Source organism: Pipra filicauda, unplaced genomic scaffold (genome assembly GCF_003945595.2).
Source record: "Pipra filicauda isolate LSUMZ 115617 unplaced genomic scaffold, ASM394559v2 scaffold124_size2119055_pilon, whole genome shotgun sequence".
NCBI lineage: Eukaryota > Metazoa > Chordata > Aves > Passeriformes > Pipridae > Pipra > Pipra filicauda.
In genome coordinates, this window is record NW_024103707.1 from 228183 (window position 1) to 239735 (window position 11553).

At 38.5% G+C, this 11553-nt stretch overlaps 1 protein-coding gene across 5 annotated transcripts in view; it reads left to right on the forward strand.

The window, feature by feature from the left end:
• ICE1 (interactor of little elongation complex ELL subunit 1) overlaps positions 1 to 11553 on the forward strand; it is a 42975-nt gene that overhangs the window by 13495 nt on the left and 17927 nt on the right. For 4 of the 5 annotated variants that reach the window (XM_039389097.1, XM_027722412.2, XM_027722415.2 and 1 more), the window contains 7 exons: positions 1626 to 1663; positions 3417 to 3499; positions 3768 to 3807; positions 3896 to 3952; positions 5599 to 5688; positions 5772 to 5825; positions 11085 to 11437. In XM_039389097.1, coding sequence (XP_039245031.1) covers positions 1626 to 1663; positions 3417 to 3499; positions 3768 to 3807; positions 3896 to 3952; positions 5599 to 5688; positions 5772 to 5825; positions 11085 to 11437 — 715 coding nt within the window. Of the gene's footprint in view, positions 1 to 1625; positions 1664 to 3409; positions 3500 to 3767; positions 3808 to 3895; positions 3953 to 5598; positions 5689 to 5771; positions 5826 to 11084; positions 11438 to 11553 lie in introns of all 5 variants that reach the window. The other variant, XM_027722413.2, reaches the window with a different exon arrangement.

Consider the following 11553-nt stretch of genomic DNA (forward strand, 5'->3'; position numbering starts at 1 on the left):
TGATGTCTATAGTAAATAAACTTTGGTTGTACGACAGTATGATCAAAGGACCACTACAGGCCTGCATCTCCACTGTAGAGACACTGATTAAGAATCTCAAGGAATTAACTACAGGCTTGAAAGATAAACAGGAGAGACTGAAAGAGAGGATTGAGGGAAACAATTTCCATATGGCCCCAGTGAGAACCAGAGGCTCCCCAGCTAGAGAGAGCAGACAGACTTCACGAACTGAGTTGTGGTACTTCCTAGCTGACCATGGAGAAGACATGAGACGGTGGGACAGGAAACCTACTCGGGCCCTAGCAGCCTGAGTACAAGAGTTGAAAGAGAAAGGAAAAGGGAAGTCTGTGAAAGTGAGTGCCGTACCAGTATCCTGCGGGCAGGGATCTGACCCACTAGAAGGTACCTCCCGTTGGTATTCACAAGAGGAAAACGGTGATTGGCAGGATGAAGATCAATGTTAGAGGGGCCCTGCCTCTAGCCAGGTAGAGGCACGGGACAACCGTGTCTATTGGACTGTGTGGATCAGGTGGCCTGGCACGTCAGACCCACAGAAATACCAGGCTTTGGTTGATACTGGCGCTCAGTGTACGTTAATGCCCTCAAAGGGCAGAGGGCAGAGACTATTTCCATTGGGAAATAGTGGGACCAGAGACTATTTCCATTTCTGGGGTGACTGGAGGGTCTCAAGAGTTGACCATGGTGGAAGCTGAGGTGAGCTTGACCGGGAAAAACTGGCAGAAACTGAGACACTACTGAACATGCAAAAGGTGGGCAATCATCATCCCGTTTATGAGTGAGTTTTCGAATATATTCCACTTAATGTCTGAAGTGATAATTAAAGCCTGCACATCCAAAAAGGCTTAGGCTGTAAATCTCAATCCATTACACAGGTTTTAATATGGAGAAAGATGAACTGTGGTCTGCTTCATGAGTGCGATCAGTGAGCATGTGTTTTTCAGGACAGAGTTCTCTGTCACAACAGTTTAAAAACAATTTATGGGATATTGGGATTTAACAGAAGGAAATAATAAAAATATTTACTTGTCTACTTATTTATTTTCCAGTTCTGTGTATGTTTTACATATAAGGTAGGTTTGGAAATGCTGAAGTCAAAATTATTCAGGATGCGTGATTATTTTTGTTTCGGTTTGGCTTTAGTAAACACTTGGATATTGTAAACAAAAAGCTGTGGGACATGAGTGATCCTGAAGGCTATTCCTGATTATCTCATTTCTTAGATACTATTCATTGTAAGCAAGTCTTAATTGTTTTTAAGGAGTAAAACTAACCTGTCTGCATTACATTATAGAAATACAAAAAAACAGAGACCGGTTTTCTGCTGTTGCGTTTCTAACTCCAAGATGTAACTAAAGGCATGTTTATGTACCTGGATTAGTGGATTGACCCTCTTAAAAGCAAACTCAGATATAGCTGTCTGTGTGAGAAAGTCAGCAACATGCTGCTGATTTATTTTTTTCAGCTTCAGGTACTTGTTGGTCTTACAGGTCCTGGGGTATAGGGAGTGTGTTTTTTCTGAAATGGCTGGGTTTATTTTTTTTCTGGCTTTTCATGCAACATAATTCTATTTAAAAAATGGTCTATTAATATGTTCTTTTTAACAGGAGAAAGAAACTGGAAATAAAAGTGAAGAAGCTTGAAGGTAACTTTCTACATTGTGTTGCTGTACTGTTGTTCACCTCAATCTCCTGGTTCTTTTTCTCTCCCAAGAAGTAATTGTGACTTAAACTCAGAGGCTCCAAGGAGCAAAGCAGGGCCATAATGTGTGGAATTACATCAGCCTTCCTGCAGAATGTTTTCTGATGAGTATCTTAGGCACATGACGTAAATCAAGTTGGAAGGGAGCTTCTGGTCATGAAAACCTCAAAGGATAGAGTCTGACCAGCCTGTCCAGGCAACTTGATTTGCTGCATGACTGACATGTCTTTCCTTATAACCAGTGGGAAACTCTCGTGTTTCAGTTTACGCCTGATATCTACTGTACAACAGTGAACAGTCTCATTCCATCTTCTTCATACCTTCTTCTACAGGAAAGCTGTTCTTGGTTCCTTAGAATTGTTTTGTTCTCCTCTCAAACTAATTAAGTCTAGTTCAATGGGCATGTGCTCCCGTGTTCTAATAATCCTGGCAGAATTCTTCTAGTCATGTTTGTAATAATGTTTAAATATATGGTGATCCTGGTGCGTATTTTCTGATTTTTAAATATTCTGGCACTTGTATTTTGGTTGGTCAGTTTGTTTGTTTGCTTTGTGTTTAAGTAGAGATAAAGCATTTGCCTCATGGCACTGTGTTTTTCTTGTTTTCTGGTAGAAGATGGATATGCATAAAACTTTCTGATACTTCACTTGTACTGTCATCTGGCAAGGCAAATATTTGTGTTCATCGCATGCTTACGGCTGTGCTTACCAACATTTAAAGTACAGTGAACTGAGAGACTTGTATCTTAGTGTTAGAAACCTCCCAAATCCTGCTCTAAAGTACAGGTACAAGGTGTTAATTTTGATGAGAATTTTGGAGTTCCATTTTAGGACAGCTAGGTTTTTATACACACTTGCCTCCAAAAACTCAAATTCTGCCAGAACTAGAACAAAATACTGAGAGTTTGTGTTAGGTCCAATTTTAGTGACTATTTTATGTGTTTTGGCGTTTTTTTCTGTGTTCATTAAATATCCCAGACCTCATATCTTTTGTCAATATGAAATTTTGCCACGGTTGTTTTTTGTCAGCCTATCACCTTTGATGCCTTTTTAAGACCTTTTGTTTTAATATGCTTTCTTCTGTGACCTGATCTGATCAGCAGGCAAATTCCATCTGTCTTTACTGTTCTGGGAACCTCACATTCAATTCTCATTTACCTACCCTGTACTCTGTTCCCACCCATCTGCAGTCTTCCAAGGTGTCTGTTAGACATTAAGAGATAAGGTCCCTCTTCTCTGTTTATTAGTATTGAGTGCTATCTGCATGTTTCTAATGCAGCTGACTGTGGTGTTTTCATCTTTGAACGAGAGCCCTCTTTTAAATAAGAGAATCAAACGTGTAAAAAACCCACTGCACCTCATTCTTAATTTTATTTCATTTTTTCACTTGGTCTATATTGTTCTACAATACAATATCATTACAGTATGACCCACTCTTCATTCTTGCATGTAAGTGAGAAAACTTATAAATGTATTGCAGTAGTTCAGAACAGTAATCATGCAATAGAAGACAACATACTTGTATGCATGTGTTGTTGTCTTAATGACCCAAAATATAACTTCAGTAGTTTTTTATTTCACACTATATATTTATTTTTTTCTGGTAATTTGATTTGCAAACTAGTGACGGGCACTACTTAAATTAGTGGTCATCATAGTGTAGCTTCTAACTTGAATTTTGGTTCATTTTTCTTGAAGAGGCTGCAACAAAGCATACACAGGAGTTCAGACAACTGAAAACTGAGAAGAAAAGGCTTGAAAAGGAGCTTAAAAAGGCACAAGTAAGGCTTTCCTTGTCTTTGGGTGAAGCTTTTTTAAGTATTTCTAGAGGAAAGAAAGGAAGCTGCTGGTAGTAGAGATACTGAAACAGTAAAATTACATTTATTGGGAGTATTGAGTAACTAAACATAGCAATTCACCTTAAGAGAGAGAAATTTTCCAACTGAAGAATGACCTTTGAAATGTTGATTTAGATTTCATGCTCATTGAGAGTAGATGCTCTACAAACTATGTATGGCATAAAAAATTAATACCTTTTAATTTTAACAGGGAAAACTTGATGGTGTATTTAAAGAAAAGTGCAGAAAAGGTAGGTGTTTGCCTTTGATTGCCTTCAGATTTGTATGTGGTATTTTTCCATTTGAACATTTTCTTTCCACCTCTCCTCTTTTTAATAGTTAAGCATGCAGAGACCCAGAGTTCAAGTGAAGATCTTAAAACAGATATAGACAAAGGTAAGACTTTTTGCAAGACTGTTCTCTGTGTGGAATCAATCATTATGAATTTATTGCAACTCTTCTGGAGTTGCATTTTGGAAACAGAGGATAGTGACGGAAATGCTGTAAGAGCAGATGTGGTTGATATGAGTGTGTTACACTTATGAAGGACTAACATAATAGGTGACTGTTTTTCAGTTTTGCAGTAAAGAAAATACTGGATTCATAAAAAGGACTAGCCTGCCACGAGCATATGTGAAGTCAGTTGATGTGCAATTATAAAACAGAATGCAAACACTGAGAAAAATACACATGATCCCTTTGTCTTTGAAGCTCATTGCAATCATAAAGGACAAAATAGGAGTACAATATGCTACAATTTCTGTATGAGGATCAAGTGGAAATCCAGGAGTTATAGCTGTATCTTGTCCTATTGACTTTTTTTTTCCCTAATGATCTAAAATACATGCTACAAATAATCTGAATGTAACTGTAATGGAGCAAATTCCTTCTAAACTTCCTCTAAAGTACTGAGGCCAAACTTGAAGCAAATTTATTTTTTGTATTTTTTCAGTCTTTTAAAATGTTGGTATTGCCTTTGAATTGTTTTGATATTCTGAAGGTGATTTTGAGGCAAAAGAACCTCCTTGTTCTGTTTCTTGCTTTGCAGTTAGTTTGTTGCAGAAATTAAATTTTCTGAAAAAGGTAGACCTTGTCAGTTCCTGTGTGCCTTGGCATATTTTTTTACTTCCATTTGAATTGTACTGAATTAGTACTCAACTTGTTTTTTTCATTTTTAATTCATGGCAAAACAGGAAAATTAATACCTGAGCACAAATTTAACCTTCAAATAGGAGACGAGTTTATTAGTAATGAGAAAATGTTAGCGTTGTTAATAGCCACTAAGCAAACTTTTGCAGCTTTTCCTCTTGCATGCTGAGGTTTTTTTAACATGCCTCTTCATAAAACAATTGCAGTTTGGTGTGACCTTTGACTTAACGGAATTGGCACAAAAACAATAGTCTCTGTTCTGGTTGTTGAATCTGATTATAGTTTTGGCATAAGTGGATGAGGTGCTTGTGTATTTTACTGAGGTTTTGGGTTATTTTTCCTCATCCCCCTGCCCTTCTGTCTCTGAAACTAGGTTGTTTGACATCACCTAGCAATGGTGCTGTTAGGACTCTAGACAGGGTCTTCTAATGTTGGGGTCTGATAATTGATTCAGATACATGGTGCTATTACTCCACAATAAGACTAAGAGTGAGCATAAATGTGATATAAATCTGCCTAGAAGTTTTCCTCCCCCATTTATGTTTGTGTCAGTTGAGTTGTTTTAGAAAGCTATTTAATTTCTCTAGTGCTACATTCAAATCTACTTTTACATTTCACTCCAGGGGCTGCTACTAATTTTTGCAGTGCTTGCTATAAAAAGGAAAAGCTAGAGCATTCTGCCCCTGTTCCTTTAGACTTCCCTGTGGATATGGCCAGTACAGGATCTAGCATTTCTCTTTCTCTGAAGCTTGTACCTTGTCTTAATTGTTGTTGTGGGTATGTTGTACTTTGCTGTAGGCATGTCTGTGTTCTGAGTAAAAATAAAGAAACGCAAATTCTTAATACAATTTTCTCAATTTATTTTAAATAAAGATTTTTATTTATTTTTACAGTAAAAGTGAAGCTCTTGTTAGAAGAACTCTGGATGTGCATTGACAGTGCAACAGGAAAAAGAGAGAATGAGGAAAATCATCCTGTCTTGGGTAAGATGGCATGCAAAGTCTTGAAATTGTCTTGAAGCGCTCTCTTTTTCTGACCAAAAATAAATATTGATACTTTTTTTCAGCTTCTCTTCAGGATAAGACATGGTCTGAAAAAAGAAGACTGACTGTCACAGAAGGTGGGTTCAAGTTGAGTACTGTTTGCGTAACACTTTTTTGAAAGACTTAAATACTTTCCTTGGTGACTACCTGGTCAAGTACACGTGTGATTAGCATATTTGAAAATAATTCAGATATTAATTTAAACAGCCAGATAAACACTCTTTTAATCAAAAACTATCATAATCTGTTGTTGCAATTGAAAAATCAAATTCTTTTCATATCAGCTGTTTTGACTCTTTTTAAGTAGTCAAAACTCACCGCATGTTTAAACTGTAATTATTATATCATTAGAAACTCTGTAGTATATAATGTGAATTATGGGATGCAGGTGCTCTTTTTAGTTTGAGACAAACACATGGTAACATAATTGGGTTGTAAAATTTACAAAGCAGTTACCTCCATTTTCTTCATTGTACCTCCATTTTATTCAGTGTAATAAAAAACTAATCTGAATAGTTATCCATATGCAGTCACTGTGATGAGATTTTGCTGTAAATCAGATGAGATTCTATGGCTAGGTTAGTTATTTTTATAAAATATCTAACATCTTAATCTGCTCCTTCTTGAGAGGAAAAAACCACAAGACTTGTTTCAGAAAGTTGCTTTGTTGCTTGAAGCGAGGAGAGGACAACTTGTAACAGTGAATTGCCCTACAATGGGGATAATCAGGAGTGAAGTTTTGTGTTGTGAAATTTAATTTGTTTAGTACCAAGGCAATCAATGTTAGCATTGAACTGCTTATTTCATCTCTGCTCTTTTTTGTCCATTCAACATCAAGAAGGTATTTCACAGCAGTATGTGATAGATTTTGATGGAGTTTTCAGATCAGAGTAGTCTTAATCTTCTCTCAGAAGTGGGAAGAGGCAGCAATGTAAGGGTTTGAAGCTATATGAACTAGATTCCAGGTTGTAGATTTCAGGAGAGAACTTAATAATTTCAGTAAGTGACATAATAAAACATTCCCTGGATAAAGTAAAATTTGTCTGTGAAATATGATTTTTAAGGGGATTCTTTCAATGAGATGAGGTTAATATCAGTAGGGCTTTTCCCAGACCTGAAGTTCTGGCCAAGGTGCCAAAGAGTTGACATTTGCAATAGAGAAACTTGCCATATCCTGAACTTTTAAAAATTGCTTTGACAACTCTTCATACAGTTAAAGAGGAAACTATGAGAAAAGCATCTCTCCTAAAGAAATTCACTGTTATCAGGGACTGGGTTGGTGTCATGGTTTGAGAGCTCCAAAATCCAATTCCCTAGTCCAAGCCCCTCTCCCACATCTCAACCCAGTGTGAGAGGGGTTTTCCAGACATCACACGAGACTCAAAATGGGGGGAAGGGATTATATATTACAATGACTGTACAAAATAAATACTACAATACATTATATACAGTCTTAACTATCTCTACCATGACATAAAAGTATTTACAATGAATCAAATCTCTTCTCCCTTCCAAATAAAAGTCCAAGAGGGAAGAAGGAAGAGATCCTTTCTATTCTAAGAGCAGCAGTGTCTCTAGGGCAGCAGTCTCTCTCTCTCTCTTCCATGCAGCGGCTGTAGCTGGATCTCTGCCAGTACACACGAGGGGGGTATCCAAGCCCTTGTGGCCCTCGTCTCCAAGTGAGGGTCTTCTCTTCCGTAGGCTGTGTTCACCGGGACAAAGGTCACTTCACTACATCATACCACGAAGTGCAGGGGTCTTCGTGACGGTCCCTATCTTCAGGGGATTCAAATTCCCCTACAGAGCTTCTGTGCTCCGTCTCAAGGCAGTGGGGGGGGTGAAAGCCCTCCTCTGCATTCCTTTGGACATCCTGGTCCAGCTTCCAGGACGCCTGAGCTTCTCAGCTCCTCTCTGCAGTGCTGCTGCACTTCACCCCTCCCTTCTAGGAGGGGTCTCCAAGGAGTTTGAAGGTTTTTGGTTCAGTTCTTACTCCAAAACTCTGTCTCTGTAGAGCTTAGTTCTCTCTCTGTTGCTGACTCTCGTCTCTCAGACAACTCTGTGTCTTCCTGCTCAGCTGCATGCTTGTTTCTCCTGCTTCTCCCTTATCTCTTGGCTCTCTGCCAGTTTCTCCAGCCAGTGTTGTTTTTGCCGCTGCTGCTGCTGACGGTGGAGAAACATCCCCCAGTTTTCTAACTACAGGTACTTAGCCCAGTCTTACACTGTTCCAAGTCCCTGTAGCCCCCCAGCCAGGGGCTGGGGGGGCCAGAGCCCCCTGTGGGCTCCTGCCCTTTCTCCTCGTGGCTCTACAACATGGCTACTTCTCCAACAACAACTACAACTACTTTCTTTTCTGGTCTGCTTGTGATATGTTTATATTTTGCAAAAGCACTCATTAGCTCAAACCTCAAGGGTCACCACCCCCTAGGGGTTTACCATTTTATAGCTTCAGGGGAAAACTTTTCCCCCACCACAGTTGGAAAGGGATGGGTAGAGAAGGATGGAGAATCTCTTAGTTAGTCAGAAATCTTTGATCCATTTCTTAGAGGAAACTTTTCAATGGATGGTGTGTTCTTGGGCCTGATGTAGGTGTATAACTGATCTTGAGAGTATAGATAGGATGTAAAGTTTCTGATAAAGTACTGTTGTGTAGTTCACCATGAAAAGTAAACTTCCTAATTATCTAAGTTCTTCTAGGGGCCAAATATGTAACTGTGTTGCTGCCCACTTCAGTGTGGGGAAAGTTCTGAGCTTTGAACTGATTGGCACAAAGCAGCATGAAAGAAACCTAAGAGAGAATCACTTTCTGAATTTTCCTTCTTTGTTTCTGCTTGTGTAGGATCTCCTTTTCTCTTGGATCATCTAATGGAACTCATTTTGTAAGAGAAATCTAGGTTTTCCATGAGAAAATTTAGAACATCCGGGAAGCTCTATGTGACTGTAGCTTATAAATACTTTTATAAAACAATATATGATCTTAAAACTTGTAAGATGCAAAAGAGATAGCAGAGTTTACTTGTCATTGGGGAAAATGAGGTGATAAGGTCGTTTAGGCTGAGCAGTTTCTCCCTTCTCCTCCTCATGTCCATTGCAGCAATTGAGATTTTGATATGGAGTTGCTACATGAAGTGACTGAGATGGATCTTTGAAATAGGGTTATTGGTCAGTTTTTCTAATTTACTCCTTCAGTGGAACCAACATATTAGAATGTGCTTAGAGGTTTTTGATTGCTGGGGAGGTTATTTTGACCTATTAAATTAATAGTTTTGAATATGATACTAACATTGATGTTGCTTCAGGAGTATCTCTGCACATTCTGGTAGTGGATTAACACAGAGCAATAATGAAGCACATTATTCTTTTTTATTTTCCAACAGAGTGCGAATTTTGCCAATTAAATCAATACATCCTCTGCTCAAAACCACTCTGTGCATGTGTTGTTCTTCTTATTGTGGGATGGTGCGGTGACTCGCCTCTAAGGCAGGGCAGCCAGGTTCATTGTTAAAGGATCCCTTGGGGTGGATTAAAGCAAAATGATGCTAAATAACCAATATAACAATGAATTTTATTAGAACAACTGCTTTGAAAACATAACTGGGAAAAAAACGTAATGGATTGGAACATGGATTGGAAAGTGTATAACACTTCTGAAGTGTATGATCATCCTAAGAGAGAAAAATTGAAAAGAGAAAAACAGAGAGATTAGAGGCAGAAAGATATTATTACCCATAGCTCCAGTGATGCATGGGTGATTGTGGTCTGTGGTTGTGATACACAGTCCTAGTCCATCGGAGGAGGGGGCCCACATAGGCATCAAAAATTGGGGTTCTTATAACCCTGATTCTTCCAATAAGTGCCCCAGTACCTCCTCCAGGAGGGGTTCTGGGCACGCACAGTCTTCTTTCCGGAAGTCTGGTGGCATCAGGGGTTGAGTGTGTGTGTGTCTGCATGTGCCTGGCAAAAGTTCTGAGTAAACTTTTCAGAGTTTTGCAGCTGTGCAGTGCAGGAGAGAAACTGCCATTAAAAAAAAAAAAACCCAGTACCCTGCTTCTGCAGTATCCATTGCTTAACAGCTGTTTCTCCTTTAATTCTAAAACAGCTTGTTTAAGGCAAAATTTAGCCACAAGGTCCAAGTGGTTCACTGCAGATGGTACTCAGGTGTACACAGAATAGGCTTGATCTCTTGCTTGAATACTGCTAATTCGGTGTCCAGTAGTGTTTGTGAGCACTGTAAACAAGATCACACATAAAATGTCATACAAGAATTGCAAATATTACAGAGTAGATCCTAAGTTCCATGTGACACACCGGGTTTTGGGATTGTTGATTTCTACTGTTTTCTTGGAGGTAATATTTTCATTTTATAAAATCATAGAGTTTAAATTTCCAAAAACTGGGCCATATTTTCCTTTTTGAAAGTATTTAGCACAAATATAATCAATTTAAATTATTTGTCTGTAATGCTTAGACTTTTCTGGGGCAGTGTGTTTTGTCTGCATACATAAGAAATCAGTTCCTGTGTAATAGTAAAAACTGTGATCTGAAAAGTAGCAAGAAAAATGTACAATGTAAAGAATCACACAGGAATTTGGACATGCTTTCTTGCTGTTAGAATAACTGTGTAAAACTGGTATAGTTGACTCTGTCTTGGAATGGTTGTCAGCTGCTCTTTGTCTTAGTGGTTCAAACTCCTTTGTGCATAGGTATGTTGTGAGACTTTTCTACTGAGGATACAGTTTTGACTAAGCTATATCATTGAAGACAAAATCTTGTATGATTAGACTCGATATTGAAATTCAAAGAAGAAACAATTCAAAAGCACATGAATATTAAATCATAAACTAGGAATATAGCTAAAAACTCCCTTACTGTGTTTATGGCAGGGTATAATTGTAACTGGCCTGCAAGTACAGGTGCAGGTTGCTCTCTAAGCTGAGAATTACAGCCTGAATGGGGAATGTCACTGCATGCTTGTCCTGCTTTTCATAACCATGACTTACTGGGAAAGACTGAAATAAACCACTGAGCTGTATGGACCTTCAGTCCTACCAAGAACAGCCCTTCCTGATAAGAAAAATTAGGAGGAATAGTCTTAATGACAAGTCAGAAAGTGTTTGAGAAGAAGCTCTTTGCACACATGTATGCCTTTTTCATGAAAAAAATAATTGTGAATAATAGCATCTCATCTCTGTAAGGAAAGTATTTCTGAAAGTGACATTAAGATCTTCTGTGGAACCATCACTTTAAAATATGGTAATGCATTTTTATTACTATTATATATTATCTCTGTAAAGAGAAACTGGAGGGGAAATATTCTTAACATTTTTTTTATGTCTTAGACACTTTACAAATCCACCAAAAGATCAAGAAGTGTGATGGCAAAACACTACCTTGGTATTCTTCAGTGGAAAGTGCTGTAAAGCAAAATTCTCTAACAGCCATGCAACTTCAAGCGAGTACTGAGCCTTTTGGAGATGATTGTGTTGAGAACAGAACTATTGAAGAATGTCTGCATAGCAGTGAGGATAAAAATGTTGATGTGATAATACAGACAGGTGGGGAGCACAGCACTTCAGGCTTCTCTGATCAGGAGCAAAAGGGCTCAGGTGGAAATGTGATGGAAATATTGAATTGGGCCAGGCCTCTCCCTGCTTTACTTTCTCCAGTACAACTTTCACCACTGACTACACAGGTGAGTTTCAGGATGCATCAGACTTGGCACTGACTTGGTCTTAAAATTCCTGCAGAACTAATGATTTTATATTCCTGGGCTTTTTTTTTTTCCTACGTTAGTTACTCATGCACTGA